This window comes from Eublepharis macularius, chromosome 2 (genome assembly GCF_028583425.1).
Source record: "Eublepharis macularius isolate TG4126 chromosome 2, MPM_Emac_v1.0, whole genome shotgun sequence".
Classification (NCBI taxonomy): domain Eukaryota; kingdom Metazoa; phylum Chordata; class Lepidosauria; order Squamata; family Eublepharidae; genus Eublepharis; species Eublepharis macularius.
The window spans coordinates 24138750-24157674 of record NC_072791.1 but is presented as its reverse complement, the minus strand read 5'-3'; the positions used below and the strand labels follow the sequence as shown (position 1 = coordinate 24157674).

At 44.3% G+C, this 18925-nt stretch overlaps 1 protein-coding gene across 1 annotated transcript in view; it reads right to left on the bottom strand.

The window, feature by feature from the left end:
* The window catches only part of BEGAIN (brain enriched guanylate kinase associated), a 260162-nt gene that overhangs the window by 88582 nt on the left and 152655 nt on the right, over nt 1-18925 (bottom strand). The window contains exons 4-5 of the mRNA XM_054972391.1: nt 7256-7417; nt 4505-4571 (exon numbers count right to left, since the gene is read on the bottom strand). Of these exons, the coding sequence (XP_054828366.1) occupies nt 4505-4571; nt 7256-7417 (229 nt within the window). The remainder of the gene's footprint in view (nt 1-4504; nt 4572-7255; nt 7418-18925) is intronic.

Sequence of the window (18925 nt, the reverse complement as noted above, 5' to 3'; positions counted from 1 at the left end):
AGCCTGCTTCTGAGGAGAGTGGAATATACATTTAAATCCCTTTAAAATCCATGAACCATCTAATATGGAAGGCTTTCTTTGGACATTCTCTTAATGGCACGATCAATGCTTCTTCCACACTTTCTTGCAAGACAATCAGAGAATGTCTAAGGCCTTCTGCTCTGCGTTGCTGTTGTAACTATTTTGTTCAAGAAGGCATGTGTATGACTTGTATCATTGCTCACTGCAGCAGGCAGCCACCCACTTGAACGGAAGGTTTCAAACACGCTCTGGCCAGTGAGCAAGAAAACATGGGAACATCCATGCCAGTAAGAGACCATCTAGAATGGACCTAAAAAATTTCTGGATGAAACACCACCTGAATAACATATGCATGGATATCTAGGAGAAGAGCTTTACATTTCTGTAAATGTACAGTGGTCAAGTTGGAGTCCAAGTTGACTCGAACAGAGATCAAGAAAACCTCAGGGGTGCATGCTGTGTACAACTTAAACATCAGAATACCGTAATATCCTCCAGTGTCAGATAGAACTTTGCTTGTTTCACATTACATCAAGAAATGCACACATTGTGCACAGCAAACCAGATGGCCACACAAGAATCATTTTTAAAGATGCCCAGCATCAGCACCCCACCAAAGAACTTTTGAAATACCCATTTCCTTTTGGACATTTCTCCATAGGCCAGAACGCACATTGTTTCCTACAGAGGCCAATACATACATACATTCATTGTCACACATCACATTTCCCAAATATGACCATTTTCAGGATTTCAAAATTCATTACACCCTGCCAAGATGTGGTTCCATTTTCAAGGAAGACATTCCACACTAATATAGTAGCCTGAAGCCACATTAGGTCTAAGCACTGAAAGCTAAGCTACAAGTGACGCCTGACACAGGTTGGACACTTGTCAGCTTCCCTCAAGTTTTGATGGGAAATGCAGGCATCCTGGTCTTACAGCTTGGCTCTCCATTTAACTGAAGTTTACAGAAACCCACACACACAGGGAAGGGGGGCACCCGGCAAGAGCCCGACGCCTGCAATCCCCTCCCAACTGCATGTTCTCCCTCCCATAGACTGCTGCTCCGTAAACTTCAAGTAAATGGAGAGCCAAGCTGCAAGACCAGGATGCCTATATTTTCCATCAAAACTTGAGGGAAGCTGACAAGTCTCTAACCTGTGTCAGGCGTCACTTGTAGCTTGGCTCTGAGGTCCTATGGTGGGAGAGGACCCTACTTCATCCTATCACGTCACTGAGCAAATTTCCTTCCTTCAGTCTAAGGTACCTCCTTCCAACTTAAGTCACTCTTCCATAGGATGGGGGGGGGGTAGGTTCCATCCCAATATCAGGGGCTGGCCACCAACTTGGCTTGCCAGAAACTTCCATGTTTATGCAGTGAAAACCTAGCATGGCTTGATTATCCTTTCCTCTGCATGCACAAAGACCGCCGAGTACATCATACTATGTCTGTTGTCTAGTTCAAAGAATGGGCAACCACACAGGAATCATGGCATTCTAGGTCAAGCTAAATGTGAAAGGATAAAAGAGTTCTTGCTGAATTGTTGGCTGGCATGCTAGGCTGAATATAGATAGGATATTTGACTGCCAAAGCGCGTCACTACATGTAGCAATGTTCTGCTGCCACAGTGGTCATTGCATTATAAAAGAAGGATGTGCTTTTCTACAACAGATCCAGAGGAGTTAGCCGTATTAGTCCATAGTTGCAAAATAGTAAAGAGTCCTGTTCCACCTTTAAGAGTAATCACTTTTATTGTAGCATAAGCTTTTGAGAACCACGGTTCTCTTCGTCAGATGCATGGAGGGTATGAAGAAACTGGCCAGAGATATATAGGTGGTGAGGAGACAGGGGAGAGGGTGCAGGGAGTGAGGGCCATGTAGATGCAAATCAGTTGCAAAAGTCATGAAAGAGGTGGAGTGCGCAATCCAGGCTGGGGGTGACCCCTCCCATCCACTGCTGAATCTGGATGGAATGCCTGAAGGCAGTTACTTCTGGTAATGAGATAACCCTCCAGAGTCCCGATTCAATCCAACAGTGTCACTTCCCAAAGGCTCACACAGTTCATAATGCTCAAGAAAAAGTAAGACTGTTCCTTATCTGATGGATGAGAGTTTTGTTTTCCCTTCCATGTGCTTTCACTATTTATAGCCTCTAGATCTTTTAAAGGGAAGACTGCATGGCGGGATTCTTAGATGGTACTAATTAGAGCCTCTTTGTTGAAACTGGCAGAGTCCTCCTCCGGGCCAGCTGGAGATTTGGCCCACAGTAGGGTGGGCTTTATCAATCTGTAGGGTCTTGTTGTGTGGCACAGCAGGAAGTTGTGTGGTACAGCTAAATCTGGTGGTGCCTTCTGCTGAATTAATAAAAAACAAATGCTTTGGAAGAAACCTTTAATTAAAAAAAGACATTTCTCTCTAATCTTTCTAGTTATTTTTAACATGCCTCGGGTTTTTACAGCCTTCGAATGTTTTGTCTTGTCTCGTTATTACCTTTTCATAGATAGGCACTCGTGATGGAAAGACAGTCCCTTATTCAAGGCAGTCGCTGATTGAACCTTGGCTTCCAAGATCTTATCTAGCATCCCAGTCATTGGCATACATTTTAAGAAAAGAAATGAGCTGCTAAAGATTGGGGCGGGTGAGAACCAAAATGGATGCATCAAGGGGGTCAGATAGGCATTTCCAGAGCTAGCACGGGAGTTTTCTGCCACCCACTGCAAGAACGAAAGTCTTGAGATGGAAATGGAGCCGGGGGGGGGGGGGGGTTGAGGTGCTCTATGTGGAAGCTTCTGGCAAAGGACAGGTGCGCTTGACTTTCATATCAAGTATGGCCAATCTGACAGCTGTCAACTGTAGGGGCCAACGCTGTACCTTCGAGTTCTTTTCTGAACCCAAACAGGGCTTTGAAGTCTGAGTATACTTCCTCAGCCTTCAAAGTCCAAGTCCTGTAGGCATCCAGTGGTCAGGGAACACAATATCCGCATTTTGTGCATTTTTTCCCATCTCTCTTTTGTCCTGCTTGGGGCTGAGGAACAGGCACGAAGTTACTGAGGCTGAAGCCAACAATACCCTATCTTAGATAATGTTCTAGTAAAAACTGCGAGTGAACTGAGGCCTGGCAAGTAAACAGAGTAGGGCGGCTTTGAGATTTTGGGGGGGGGGGCTGAGCAGAGAGTGGTCAGGGCCCTCATGCCTACTACTAATCCCTCCTTCTTGCCTTCCCACCCATCTACCTCCCCTGCCTATACGTTCTTCCTTTGACCCCTCGAAAGCTCTCCCACCACCTGCAGTTATAGCTGCCCACATTGCTTTCACACCCTTTCCCTGATAGTGTCCGGTGGTCGGTGCAGCTAGGAGAGCTGCTGCCATGGCCGCCAGGAATGCAGATGTTTTGTGCCCCGCCCACATCCCTTCTCCAGCACTACTAGGCAGCATATAGAGCTGGAAGAAGAGATGAGAAAGCACTCCCAAGCAGGCAGTGGGAGAGTGTGAGGGCAGGCATCAGAGAAGATGTAGGAGTAAGGAGTCAGTAGCAGAGGGCCCCGCCAGAAGCCTCAGGCCCTGCCGGCTGCCCTGTGCTAACGCCAGGCCTGATACAAGCCCCACCCTTCCAGGAGAAGCTACTCGTTCTTAAAGGGGCGGTACGTATTTTCAGCAACAAGTACTCTGATGGGGTTGAGGTGGATCCTGACTCTGTGGAGCTTCAGATGTCAGTGGGGGAGAGACCTCGTATGCAGCGGTGGGCTCCGAGACAGACGTTCAGGGTCCAAATCCAAAACGGCAGGGTGGGCAGGTTGAGTCAGACACCCGGGGCTCCTGCTGCACATCGGAGGGGCTCTCTGAGATGTACCGACAGCCTCTTGCTGGAGTGGTGTCAGGTGCTCAGGCAGCCCCCGACTCATCTGAGTCTTGGTTATCTTTGCGTGATGAGGAGTAGTCAGCATTCTGGTCCATGACCTATGACCCGTCCCCTGCACAGGTCCTCTCCGCTAAATCCACACTCCCCCCCAACATTCTCATCTGCTCTGCTGCTAATGCACAGAACATACTTAATCCCAACCCCCGCCTTTCATTTCACAATGACAACTGGGAAATAAAGTGAACATCTTGCAATGAGGAGCTGGTGTACCATCTGGCTAAGAGAATGAAGCAGGATGCACGAGATGGCTGGTTCAAATCTCATCTCAGCCACGAGTTTCCTGAAGTGGCCTCAGGCAAGTTATCCTTGGCCTTAGTTCCCTCGTCTATAACACGTGAAGCATTTGGAATGCTGGAAACACTCTATGCAAAAACAAACGGTGTGATTGCTATAAATCAGGAAATTTTCTTAGTGTCAAATTGCAGAAATCCATGACTCAGGTTATAAAGTCACTTAACAGGTTAAATGCAAGATTCATCAATGTGTTCTACCTCCACATTACATAGGTCCAAAAATCCACCAAGATGTACACAGAGAAAACATAACCAGCCCTGCACTTACCATCCTGTACAGTTTGTCTTCTAGGTCTTGATTAATTCTTTGTAAGGCTAGGTAATTGTTTTGGATCCTAAAATAAAGATGAAATCATGTAATTAACATATCTTCCGCACATTCCGTACTCTACCTTTTTAACCAGAATTTTTCCACGAGCAAATGTAACTTAGTTTCCCACTGACTTTAATGAATGATCATTAATTCTGCCACTTAGTGAAGTTTTTTTTTTTTTAAAAAAATTGTAAATGTAAGAGTTGAAGATTTCAAAAACCCATTTAGTCTTTGAGAGCTGTTTTGTAACCAGTTCTTTAGAGGTCTGAGGGCCAAGCTACACATGACGAATGACACTTGAATGGCAAGTGTATTTCTCCCTGTTCACTTGCCCTCCACTCAATCCACTTGCCGTTCAAGTGTCATTTGTCATGTGTAGCTTGGCCCTCAGTCTCAGCTTAAGGCTCATGGATGACTTTAAGTGGAACATTTTTCAAGTGCACGCTGATGTTTCCAGCGTATCCCTAAAAATGCAAAGTGTGAATATGACAAACAGATGTTTGGGGAAAGCCAGCATCTTAGCAGGACACTCATCAGAAAGCTAGGATCAGCAGTAACTCCCTGTTGAGCATACACTCTAGCAAAATAAAGGTTGCTACTGTGGAATGTGCGAAATGGATCAGAGGGTGTCAAGAGCTGAACAAATATCACTATTCTAACACCTGGAAACTCCCAATTGAATTCACATTGTAGGAAACATTTTCACATCATTTAATGTTGACAAGGAGTCTCTTTTCATGGATGTTTTTGTACATAAGACCACCCCTTCAACACTGGGAGGGGAGCTGTGAAGCGGAATGAAAATGTTCACAGCACAGACCCCATACCACCACCTGTTTCCCAAGGAGACAATGCTTCCTGCCCTCGCTCTGAACTGGCTATACGACATTATCACCTAGATGGATCTGACTGTCGTGTGGCATCATGATATCATTGCTATAATTATGGCTCTCAAGTCTAGATGGTATTACTTGTGGAAGGAGGAGCCCTGGGGGTTGAAATGAAAAAGAAGAAACAGGACAGAAGGGAAACTATTCCTGTAAATTTGAGGGAACATTTTTAACACTCCCAAAATCCTTTCCTTCACCCTGGAAAAGACGGCAGGTTAATATTCTGTTCAGCTTGGCAAAAATGGCTTCTTTGCTCTCTTGTGTTGTTGAAAATTCCAGTTCATTCTGGGGACTGTGAGGACAAAACCATTCCAAAGTATTCCAAAGAAATTATTCAAAAGTAATTAATATGGAATGAAAATGTGATCTTGTCAATATCACAAGCACAGATCAAAGCCACCGCCCTGCTCTGAACTGGAAAGATGGTAACTCTTCTGGTCTCTTCCCATGGTACAATGCTAGGAAGTTTCTTTTTTTATAGCAACGTGACAAAAATGGTCCATTAGAAGGCAATTGGGGAGGGTTTACAAAAATGCCCACTCTTTACATAGAGAGCTAAAGAACTTCATTACATAAACTATAGAAGTCCTGTGTTAAGGTTTGTCATGTGGAAAATGCAGCCTACGGCAAAACCATTGAGTAGGACAGATGGCGTGTGCACTGTGCTCAAAACCAAGTCTCGCTCCTTTTCAGGATGAGCAAAGCCACTCCCCATTGTCAATAGCAAAAGAGTGGCAAGCTCACAAATACAGTGGGTTGAATCCAAAAACCCATGATGGTTCCAAAAGCCCTGTTTCACCCAGGGAATAGATCTATTCCACCGTCCCCTTATCTCTGCAGAAAAATGTTGTTCCTGAAGTTTGAGGGAACCTTTTGGAATAGTTTGGATTGTGATATGGGGGGCGGGGTCAGCAATAGCCCTCTCCTGGATCTCACCCATAGTAACCAGAGGAGGAAACTATCATGACTTAAGACCACTGAGACTTAGCTCTCCCCCCTGCTGCGTTTCATTACTGACTGTGTAAAGCTGCACAGATATTAGTAGTCGCTGACGGTAGCCTGAGGACACCATATATGAAAATCCACAAGATAAGTGACTTTGGATACAGCTGCTGAGTGTAAACATCATTTGCCCCACAAAAGCTGTCGTCCAATCTGTCTCAGTAAGTTTATGGGGAAAATTACAGAAAGATAGGCAAAATGATTAACTCACGGAATGCACTTGTAGTTCTTGACGTGTACTAGCACATGTCAAAAATGAGTGAATCACAAGACTTATTTTTTGCCATTTGACATTTTTGACATGTTGAAAATTGCTTTTTTACTCGTAAGTGATGGGAAAAAAGGGGATGAAGTTTAGCTATATGCTGAAACTTAGCTTCGAAATTAACCAGTTAAGGGCTGTTTCCACATGTTCTTAAGGGGATGGCCCACTCACCAAATGCTGGTGGCTTTTATCCTTCACACGTCTTCAGTTTCAAAATGGTAGCAGGCTGTTTGGCTTCCTTTTTTGGGTGCCTTTTTGGGGTCACAGGGAAGTGTGGGAAATTACGTTCTCAGAAAAGGCGCCAAAAAACCAGAAGCCAACAGTCTGCTACCATTTTGAAATCAGAGATGTGTGGAGTGAAGGAGAAAAGCCACCAGCGATTGATGAGTGGGCCGCCCCTTTAAGGACATGTGGAAACAGCCAATGTCAGCGTTTTCTGGCCAGCCCCTTAAGGATCATCAGCAGAAGTCAACATTAATTGTTTATCTGACATTTACCTACAATAATATATGCAATCTCTTTTGCTGTCATATCAATAAAGAAACTCGCCTTCTCAGTTTTTCTGTCACTTTTTCAAGTTCTTCCTGAGCGCGTCTCAGTTCTACTTCAAGATATTGGCGCGTAGAATCAAATTCTGTTTCAAGCATTTCCAGTTTGTGGGTTGTGTAGGAGAGACGCTTGCGCAGTTCCCCCTTCTGTTCTTGCAGCGTGCTGGAAGGAGAGAAATACAGCAGTTGATCAACATTTCTGCAGATGTTCTCGAGCAACTAAGTTCCAGAAATTATACATTTTAAAAACCTGATTTTTTTTAAAAAAAGCCACAAATCACATTCAAAGTCACAACCAGGAAGACACTTCAGATTGCAGCAAGGTTTTATTTATTTATTTTTTAAAAAGAAAATGGCGCATAGAGGCTGAAGGCAGGGAAACGGCCTTTCTTCTGGTAACTGTTGCCTGAAACAGTCTGTTTCACCACACTTAATTATAATGCTGGCCCTTAGAGCCAAGCTACAAGTGATGCCTGACACAGGTTGGACACTTGTCAGCTTCCCTCAAGTTTTGATGGGAAATGTAGGCATCCTGGTCTTGCAGCTGTAATGGAGAGCCAAGCTGTAAAACCAGGATGCCTACATTTCCCATCAAAACTTGAGGCAAGCTGACAAGTGTCCAACCTGTGTAAGGCATCACTTGTAGCTTGGCTCTTAGATAAAGTTAGAGGCCACTTCACTCCTTAGGCTGGGCAAAAGGCTTCATACTCTGCTCAGACTACCAGGACACAAAGGTAGATGATAATAGTAAAATCGGTACAAGATAAACATAATTATAAAAACAGAATTGAAACAACAAACAGAAAAAGAAAATTAAAAAAAAATTCAACAGAGATTGCTGAATAGTCAAAGGCTCTTCTAAAGCGCTCCACTTTGCATCAAAAACTGCCAGAGATACACAGATCGTATTTCCTCCAGGAGGCATTTCCAGAGCATGAGAGCAGCCACAGAGCAGCAGTGAAACATGCAATTGTAGGGGTCAGAATGACCAAAAGGTACTACCGTGCTGAGTGAAGCTGCCACATGGGATCATACCAGGAAAAGTGCTTCTTCGATAGGCCTCCCATTTACATGGCTGGGGCGGGAATTATCAACCCCCAGACCCAGTTTCCTACCACTGAGGAACTGAGAAGCAGGAGAAAAATGGCCTCCATAGGGATACTCTAGGAATTTCCCCTGGTATGGCAAAGACCACACAGGTTAAGTGAGGCAGCCTAGAGTGGGGGTCCCCAACATGGTGCCCGCAGGTGCAAAAACATCCAGACACCTTTCCTGGTGCCTACCAAGTGGGAGGAGCCAGGAGGACTCTTCCCCAGTAGGGTTTCTGATTGGCCACTTGGAATGTTCTGTTAAACGAAACAAGAATGGAAGGATTGTTGCTACATAACAAAATAAGTGGCTGCTGCCCTCGGTCATTACCTCTCTTCCAACCTGTTGGGGGTGATTGTTAAAAACCCTTCCTGCCAGCTTCCTCTCCTCCTGAACTCCACCACTGCAGCCTGGGTAGAGAACAAACCGTCTGGCACACACAGGGAAAGAAAGGCCTGTCTTTCCCCACCCAAACATGCAGGCTTCTTCTCACCCCAGCCACCGCAACTGTGGCCCATGATGGGAGTAAGCCAGCAAGTGTGGGAAAAGCAAGCCTATTGTTTTTACTCACCTTCTGAGGGCTCCTAGTGCAGCCTATATACATGCAAAGAAGGAAAAGTCCTTCCTCTCCCTTCCCATTCAAGCTCACTGCCTTCACCTCAGCCACAACGCTGGTGCTGCAGCCTGGGACCAAGATGGCCAGCCCGAATGGGCATGGGGTGGAAGGAGAGGGCAAGGAGGGGAGCTGGTGGAGTGGGCAGGGTGTCGTGCTTCCTGACGCTGAGCAAGTTTGTCTTTGACCCTTTCTTCTCTTCTGCAGATACCCTTCTCCCCCCCACCCTTCTATATCATGTTGTTTTTATTTCCTTGCATGTTTTTGAGAATTCCCCCTTCTCCCCTGCACTTGGGTTTCCTCTCTGTGTGTGATCTTCCCCCCCACCATGTGGTCCTGCTTTTATGTTCTCTCACCTCCTTTCTCTTGTGTATTTTTAACCTCCTGTCTTGTCCCCTGCACTTGAGTTTCCTATGTGTGTGTGATCCCCCTTTCCCCTCTCTGTTTTTATTCCTTCTCGCCAAGAGGACTTTATGTAAATGTGTTTCTCCTTGCTGTTTTTTTAAGCTCCCCCTTTATCCTGCACATTATGTGCCAATATTTTTTATTTATGTATTTATTTTCAGAACAAAGAGGGGTACAAAAAAAAAGATGGGGGGATAACAGGGTCAGAGGAACAATAAGATTTTGTGCTACAAGAGTTATTAGTGTTGAGGTAGAATGCATTGCCAACTATTTGGCAAAATAGTTAAGTTAAATAGAAATGATCTGTATGGAAGCATTAGACCATATTAAGATATAGCCATAAGAATGTACATGGAGACTGCTTGTTTTGACCTTTAGTTGATCTAAAATTGAATACTGTGTAGGAAAAAGGTTGTATTTAGTTTGAGAAGATACACAGGAGTTGGAACAGGAGATGTAATATTGATGAACTCTGATTAAGGTATGCTCTGTGCACTATGTATTTTATTATGTGCCAATATTAATTACTTCTGTGGAGTTTTATTGTATCCTCTGTCATATTCTATCATGGTGGAGATCTGGTTTGAGTTGTTGGTACAGTCTAGACAGTGGCTTTATGTAAAGTACTTTGCCTTTACAAATAACAGAGTGGTGTTCTCATAATACAGTGGGACTTGCTTCTGACTAAGTGTAATTGGGCTGCATGGCTAAAATGCTTAATTGTCATGGTTACAAGTAATAGCGTGCAGGTTAAAAATATATGGGCTCGTATCAAGGGGATAACCAGGTGGAGAAGCATTCTTCCCTTTTCCTCTTGCATAAGCGTATTAAATACCCACGAAATGGAGATAGATACTGCCTGATAAGGATTTCTTAGTTATCCTTACTTTTTTGTATAGAACAAAATATTTTTAAACAATAAGTTCATTTTAAATGACTCAAGGAAGATAATACCAGAAAACACAAAGCACAATCCCAGCAAAGTAATGAGATTAACTCTGCAATCCTAAAAAGAATTACTCCAGTCTAAGTCCATTGATTTCAATGGGTTTAGAATGGTCTAACTCTTCTTAGGATTGCACTGTTAGTCTTGATTACTGATGTAGGGTTCAATGATGACTAACTGCTACTGGAATCACTCCCCGACCCTTCCGGGGTAGCCATTTTTTCATTGGCTCCACCTCCTGTGGCAGCCATTTTTCTGGTTGTGCCCACCACCCTGTGTCAGAATTCTGCCAGTGCCCATAGCTGAAAAGATTGGAGATCCCTGACCTAGAGCATCATCCAGAAGTGATATCACATCGACCCCCCCAAACCTCGCCCACTCCAGGCACCGCCCCTCCAAATCTCCTGGTATTTGCCAAGGGACCTTATCCTTCAGGAATGTGGGCTCAGGTCATGAAGGGCTTCAAAGGTAAGCACTAACACCCTCAATGAGATGTGGAAATCAACAGGTAGCCAAGGCAAAGATTGTAAAGTGGGTGTGATATGATACCTACGGCCTGCTCCAGTAACAGATTGCTGCCACATTCTGCACCAAGGGTAGTTTCCAAATGGTCTTCAAGGGCAGCCCCACATACAGTGTTACAATAGTCAAGCCCTGAAGTTACTATTGTATGGATCATCATAGCCTGACTGGAAGTTTCCAAATAGGGAGGAAAGCTTACGGGCCAAATATAGTGGGTTTAATGCACGTGAATTTACAGTAGGTACCCCTTTATCCAACAATACAGCTGGGCCCAGCAGGACTCCTGAGCTCTTCTGCCAAAGAAAAGTGCACCCCATCTAATGTGAGAAATAAGACCCTCCCGCCAAAGCAGAGCCTTTCAGACCAGCATCAGCTCTGTCTTGTCAGGGTCCAGTTTTTTCTCTCTTGGCCAACTGAGCAGGTCACAGCAGAGATGGCAGCACCCGCTATAAAGCTGAGTGTCATCTAAATACTGATGCCAGTCCACGCTAACACTCCAGATGATCTCATTTATGAGTCTCCTTTACGGAATGGCATCAGAGAGAGCAGAGCCCTGCGACACTTCCCAAAGCAAACCCCACGTTGCCAATTCCTTATTACCTGCCTTCACCTCCTACTTCTCAAAAAGGACTCAAAGTGCTTCAGAGCTGCACCTCCCCCCCCTATATCTGATGTCAAATTATCAAGTGATCAACTGTTTCCAAAGAGCCTGAGAGGGAGGCATTTCCCTTATCCAGGTTCAAAAGGAGATTGTCCACCAAAGCCACTAAAGCAGTCTCTGGCCTGAAGCCAGATTGAAATGGGTCAAGGGCGGGGTGGATTGCCTATTTTACAGGGAAATTTCCTGTGGGCTACTGCCCTAGAGGGCAATTGGTGGCCAAGCCCCAGCAACTCTGCCAGGACCTCAGGGGTCACTCTTCATCGGTAATGAGTGTCAGCTCACCAATCATCTCCTCCTGCACTGCTGCCACTTTGGGGGATGAGGCAAAGGGTGAGCCAGTGCCCATTATCGGTGTAATGGAATTCAGTGGCCCCAGAAAGGTTGGCTTGTGGCACTGCACAGGAGCCTCTTCTCTCAGCTTGCTCCAGGCTTATTTTCCTTTCCCCATCTGTACTAGGTCAAGGGCAGATGTAACAGCCCAGTGGTTCATGCTACAATACAGCTAGAGACCCAGCTTTACTGTTGGAGATACGTGGGCCAAAATCTGTCCTTTTCTCTGCAGCTTGACTGTTCATTGGTAAAATGGAGAGTTTAACTTATTTTTTTCCCCCACACTGTTGAAATTCTGCACTGAGTACAGGATTTTAGGAAATAGCAAACTCAGGTTTCTTTGGAGGACAAATTACTTGATTGCTCTTTCCAATTAAAAAGGAACCAATCAGACGGACTATGTATTCTTAATTTTTTTTTAAAGGAGGGTGCACAATGATGTCTATTTTCCTTTGATATCTTTTGCAAAATGGGCTTAGGGAAATATTCTACAAGCATCCCATAAGAATACTTGCCCACCATCATGCCACTTTTCATTTCAGTGCGGGTTCTCCTGTTCCATTCAGTACAAAACTACACATGCCCCCCCTTTAATTTTGTGCAAATTTCATCACAGGGGAGCCTTTGTGAACCGTCGTGGATGTACACGGCAGCACAACCCAAAACAGAGGTAGTCTCGTCTAAGTCCAAAGAAGTCAATCTTAACTTTGTTTAGGATCTGCCCAGCACCTACATACCAGCACCTACATGCCAGGAAAATTCCTGCAGATTCCAGGATGGTGTGTGTGGTGGTGGAATCTGAGGATGGATTTTACCTAGAATCAATGGTATACCATAGAGTTGGGCCCCTGAAGCTGCCTATTCCTCCAGGGGAACTGGCCTCTTGAGATCCGTTGTAATTCTGGGAGAACTCTAGGCCTCAGCTGAAGGGTGGCAAGTGGCAACTCTACTACATGGTTTCCTTGATCATAGATCCAGAGGAGTTAGCCATGTTGGTTTGTAGTTGCAAAACAGTAGAGTCCAGTAGCATCTTTAAGACTAACCGACTTTATTGTAGCATAAGCTTTCGAGAACCACAGCTCTCTGCATCTGACGAAGAGAGCTGTGGTTCTCAAAAGCTTATGCTACAATAAAGTTGATTAGTCTTAAAGGTGCTATAGGACTCTTTACAATATTACATGATTTCCTTGGAATATTCTGGAAATGTTTTCTTTAAGGTGTTGAAAAGGAAAGGATCATTCCTGCACTGTTTATAGTAGCCTTAAATACATAATTGATACAATCCTTTTCTTTTAAACCACAGAAGATTAGATCAGTTAAGGAGAAGTGAACTGGAAAACTATCCATTTGCTGTGACTATAACCAAGAGCCTGGAGGTAACATAATGTTTTGTCAACCATTTCTTTAGAAAAAATTCCATTACATTTCCAATGTATTGTTGATTGTTGCGCTCCAATTAACAGCGGAAGTCTACTAAAAGATTTGGAGAGAAGGTAACCAAGTGTAGAGAACAAATGTTTGCCCATTCAATCACAACCCAGCTGTGGAGAACAAACGTTCTCTACAAGCCTCCCGTAAATATCCCACAAATGAAGAGAACAAACATTTCAAGAGAACAAACGTTCGACCATTCAACTGCGATTTGGTTTCTCGTGCTGTTTTCTAAAGCTGTTTGAGATGATAGATGCAGTCTGATTAGAAACCCTTAATCATGTGCTTAATTTTGTCTGCTGTTTGTTAAAATATTTATACCCTGCCTTGAAGAACTGTGGGAATGCGTTCTACTCAGTGGGATGGATCCAGCCATTCTCCCCATCCACTGAAAAAGAAAAGAGGGTTCTCCCCTTCGACCACCAAAGAAGTCCACACCATGAAACCTGAATGGACTAAAATGGTGTGTAACAGCGGCTATGCTAACAAGAGGAAATTGAGTGAGTTTACAGTGGAAAAATTGGCTGGATCCAAGCTAATGAAACTGTTTTTCCAAAAGAGACTTAGGACAAAATTTCATATAAATAAAAAGTTGATTTTCAGTAAAATATTCATTTTGATTGCAGAAATTCTTCCTATCCAATGCAATTTTAACTCTGACCACCTTTCAAGATCTTTTTGAATCCTCCTCCACAGTACTTTGTAATTGTCTTTAAACAGTGGTTTTTTTGTCCTGTTATATTTATGCCCAAATATTTCACTGGATTTACTGCTACTTCACAACCCGATAATTCCTCATTTTTTCTTCTTCTTGCCTTGGGATTATTTTGTTTTTTTTCCTATTGACTTTAAATCCTGAAAAATTTCCAAAACTCACAAGACGTTCCATAACATGTTGTAGTGTCTCATGTCGATTCAAAAACATCAAAACAACATCATCTGCATAACATTTCAGTTTAAATTCATCATCCACTTTAAAACCTTTAATTTTAGAGTCTTGTCTTAACTTTGAGGCAAAAATTTCCATTAAGATGAATAATTGTGGCGACAGTGGACAGCCGCCGAAAACTCTTTTGATTTAATTTCAATCCATTGATTCTGGTCCAGGCTTCTGGGGCAACGGAAAACAACTCTGCATCTATATGACAGCCCTTCAAGTACTTGAAGATGGTTATCAATCATATCACCTCTCAGTCGTCTCCTCTCCAGGCTAAACATACCAAACTCTTTCAACCTTTCCTTACAGGACTTGGTGTCCAGACCCCTCACCATCTTCACTGCTCTCCCCCGACATGTTCCAGCTTGTCTATTTCAATCTTAAAATGTGGTACCCAAGGAGGAGACAGTAAAGAAATGGCTGACATTCAAAATAAAATATAGCAAATCACATGTGTCTGCTTTATACTGAATCAGACCTTTTGGTCCATCAAAACTAAAAGCTGTTGAGATTATAGGTGCAGTCTGATTAGAAATCCTGAAGCATGTGCTCAATTTTGTCAGCCGTTTGACAAAATTTTGTCAGCTGTTTGTCAAGATCAGTAGTATCTACTCAGACTGGCAGTGGCTCCCCAGGGTCTCAAGCAGAGGCCTTCATATCACCTTCTGCCTGGCCCTTTGAACTGGAGATGCTGGGGATTGAACCTGGGACCTTCTGCATATCAATAAAAGTGCATAAAGAGACACATCATAGATAGCTTTTTTCCACTGAAGCTGATGCCAGAGCTCAGCCAAGGAAAAGCCATGCAAGGTATATAGTGAGTTGCAGGGAGGGTTTAGCATCTTTAGACAGCCTTGAGCCCGCTTGCAGGGAGGGCGGGATATTATTATTAATAATAATAATAATAATAATAATAATAATAATAATTTTTGCTCTAAAATGATGTAAAACTGGATTATTCAGGAGGGCTTTCTACCTAATGTATAGGGCTGTGTCATAAAAAGTAGTTGAGAGATGCATTGGTAGGGACAGGGGCTATTCACTACTCTGTTGGGTAATGTCTGCTGATGTACACATGTGCCTGCTGGGGAGTTTCCTTGTTGCAAAACATGCCATGTAAATTAGTTCTGCTTTATTTCAGAAAGATTTCATCTCTATGCTCGGCTTTATTCTTGGTTTTCCAAATCTTCTGCTACCGTACCCTACAGTATCTCTTTCCTGGACTGTCCTGTTGTTCGTTACTGTACTTTGCTCAGTGAATGTCCTAGCTGTTGGATTATAGTGCGTTTTCATTCACACTGTGTAATCTGCCTTGGTTCCCAGTAAGAAAGGCGGACTATACATAAATAAATGGGAGGTTTGTACGCACTTCATGTGATTTTGCATCCCTCTTTCTGTAGAGATCAGAAAGTTTTAAAATTAGTAAGATGACAAAATATCAGTTCAGTCTAAGTGATAGCATAACTGTATATGTTTTTGCCATTTTTAAAGGTAAGATAGAGTACACAACAAAACAAAATGGGTGGCAAACTTTTCTTTCCAGTACAGAAAATGCATTTCTTTCACACTGGTTTGATAGTCCATATGGTAAAATAGGCTGTTTCCTGATATACTACAAAATTAACTTGCATTAGGGTTGCCAACTGGCCTTAGAAAAATGTCCTATCCCTTTGGTGGTGGAGAGTGCCATCAAATCAGAGCTGACTTATGACAACCCATGGTAGAGTGTCATGACAAGAGGAGTGGCTTGCCATTTCCTGCCTCTGCTACCCTGGTCTTCGTTGGAGGTCTCCCATCCAATTACTAACCAAGGTCAACTCTGCTTAGCTTCTGAGATCTGATGATATCAAGCTTGCCTGGGCTATCCAGGTTAGGGTCCTGTGTTCCTTTAACAGAAGTTTAATGCATGGAAACGGGCAGTTGAAGCTTTTTATGGCATTGGGGTAAATAATGTCACCCAGTACATAATATCCTGTTAAAAGACAGGACACTTTTTCTCCATGCCAGCTGGCCACCCTAACTTGCATAGGCAACAATCTCCCATCTTGCAGTTACATTTAACCAGCTCTAACTTCGAGAATACTTTGAATTTTCAGTCCAGCTCCTAACAAAGGCCTAATCCTAACCCCAAAGCAGCAGTTCTAGAGGACTCACACATCCAGTGCTACAGCCCAGATTCTTGCAGGACTGGACAAACTGTGGAAACAAATTAGGCAACTGCCTAGACTACCCAAATTCCAATGACACTTGCCTCAGCTATGTAAATATCTTGTAAGCCAGGAGGGATACAATAGCAACTTGTGCGTTGTGTATAGAAAGCTGGTGAAGAGAGCCTTCTCTCCCCTCTCCCTAATTCTAGAACTCAAGAAAACTGATGGGCAATTGATTCAGAGAAAAGAAGGCACTTGTTCACACAATGCATAATTGACATGTGGAACTCACTGCCATCAAATGTGATGATGGCCACAAGCTTAAAAGGGTGAAAGGTCTTAGAGAATAGCTCTATCAATGATTTCTGGTCCCAGGCCACAGCCATCATGCACCAGGGCCAAATTTGGCTGAAGTACCTTCCCTTGACCTCCTATGGGAAGGCGTTAAGCACCACCCTATTCTACCTCCGCTCCCCTCTGGCCACATCTGGGAGATTCTCCTTGGCGTCCCCTCTCAAGCCTTTTAAAGGCCTTGGCCTAGCCTGGGCATACCCAGTGGCCTCCTTCTACCCAGAATCCCCATGAGGGCATGGCCAAACCATGAGGGACCTCAGGTGAGGAACCTCTGAGCAATCTCACCTTTGCTGCTGCTCCCTTTCCCTATCCCTCAGGTGGAACCTCCAGGCAGTTGCCAGAGGGCCAACTGTCAGGGTCTGGCTGACTCTTAAAGGGTCAGCCATCACTGATCATGTGGCTGGTGTGTGAACCTTTACAGGGCCTGGGGTGATGCCTGGCTTGAAACTGTAGGGTGCCGAGGAGGAGGGGTATGTCATTGTCTCCACTGGCCCCTGACTGCCATATATTTAGAGTCAGTCTACTTCTGAATGCCAGTTGTGTGTGGGGTGGGGGTTGTTGGCTGCCATGGGGGAAGGCTATGACATGCCTCTGTTGTGGGCCTCCCAGAGCATTCGTCTGATAGCTGTGGGAAACAGAATGCAGGCCTAGTCTGATCCGGCAGGGCTCTTTATGTTCTTAGACATGGGTTGTATTCCTGAGCTCCTCAGACACTTTCATGAACCTTCCAGCCTCCTATGGGCCTCTTGAGGTACAGGAAGTTATAAAAAGGAGACAGTAAAGAAGTGGCTGACATTAAAAATGGGGGGGGGGGAGGAATCCTGGCTGACTTTTGATAATTGACTTTCCTATCACTATGTACATTAAGTTATGACAAGACACAAGGGACGAAGCATTATTAACTCAATTAGGGCAGCGCACGAATTTTTGGTCCTCGTTTCCTCACAACGCCATCAGGCAAATGGATTATGGAACTGATCACTTCTTAACGCAAAGAGACAGCCATGCTCGTTTTGTCCTGTAGGGGGCGTGAGAGGAGCTCACCAACCAGTAATTACACCCATACCATCTTTGGCTTACCCCAAAAAGTCCACAAGATGGGAAGTGATTCCTGGACTGGTAGATCCAAAACCCACTCTCTCTGGGCCAAGCTACAAGTGACAAATGACACTTGAACGGCAAGTGTATTTCTCCCTGTTCACTTGCCCTCCACTCAATCCACTTGCCGTTCAAGTGTCATTCGTCACTTGTAGCTTGGCCCTATCTCTTTTGTTTTTGTTTTCCACTGCCAACCATCCATTCAAAAAACAAAGGAGGAAGAGTATCATATGATCATCTGATACTAATGTCAGTCGGCTGATTCGTAGACTATGGAATAACATAGATTCATTCTGGGATCTCCACTCTGTGTAACAGTCAGACGAGAGTTATGGGCTCTCCTTGATTCCTGCATACGCAATACCTGATCTGGATGTGGACCATGGGGCACATGGGGCAGTGGCTTCAGCTTCTCACCCCCCCCCCATCATTTTCCTGACCTGAAAAGGCCACCAAAGGAGCTGTTTGGCCATCTGGGGAAAACCACACATATCCGTCATTTCTACAGGGCCAAATTAGAGATGATGCAAAAGATTCTGTGATTAGGATCGTCTGCATTTTAAAAAAGTTAATTAGCAGCCCCAGGTGGCTGATTTGAAGATCAAAGTGCTAGAAAAGAGGATGTTTAATCCTTTTCTCTCATGATTTAAAATGCCCCTCCAAAGCTGCAATTGACTGTGCATGGGGGGTGGGGGTGGAATGAGAGGTTCAGGCGCTGTACCCGTTATTCCTTTTACGCATATCTAACTGCAGTGCTTCAGAAGGAGTGTTTTACATTTAGTTATTAATTTACTCCATTTATACAGATCATGAGAGAGAGGGTTACATCAGTGCTTAATTCTCCTCTTCTTACATGCCCAGGGTAAGGCCAATAGCAACCTTGGGGTCAGGCAGCAATTTTCCCCAGGCCAGTTTGGCTAGGGATCCTGATGGAGTTCTGGGCATGGAGAAAGGGTCACTGTGTGTTGGGCGGGGGTATTTGGAGTGTCCTGCATTTTGTAGGGAGTTGGACCAGATGATCATTCCAACCAGGGCTTTTTTTCAGCTGGAACATGGTGGAACGGAGTTCTGGAACCTCTTGAAAATGGTCACATGGCTGGTGGCCCCGCCCCCTGATCTCCAGACAGAAGGGAGT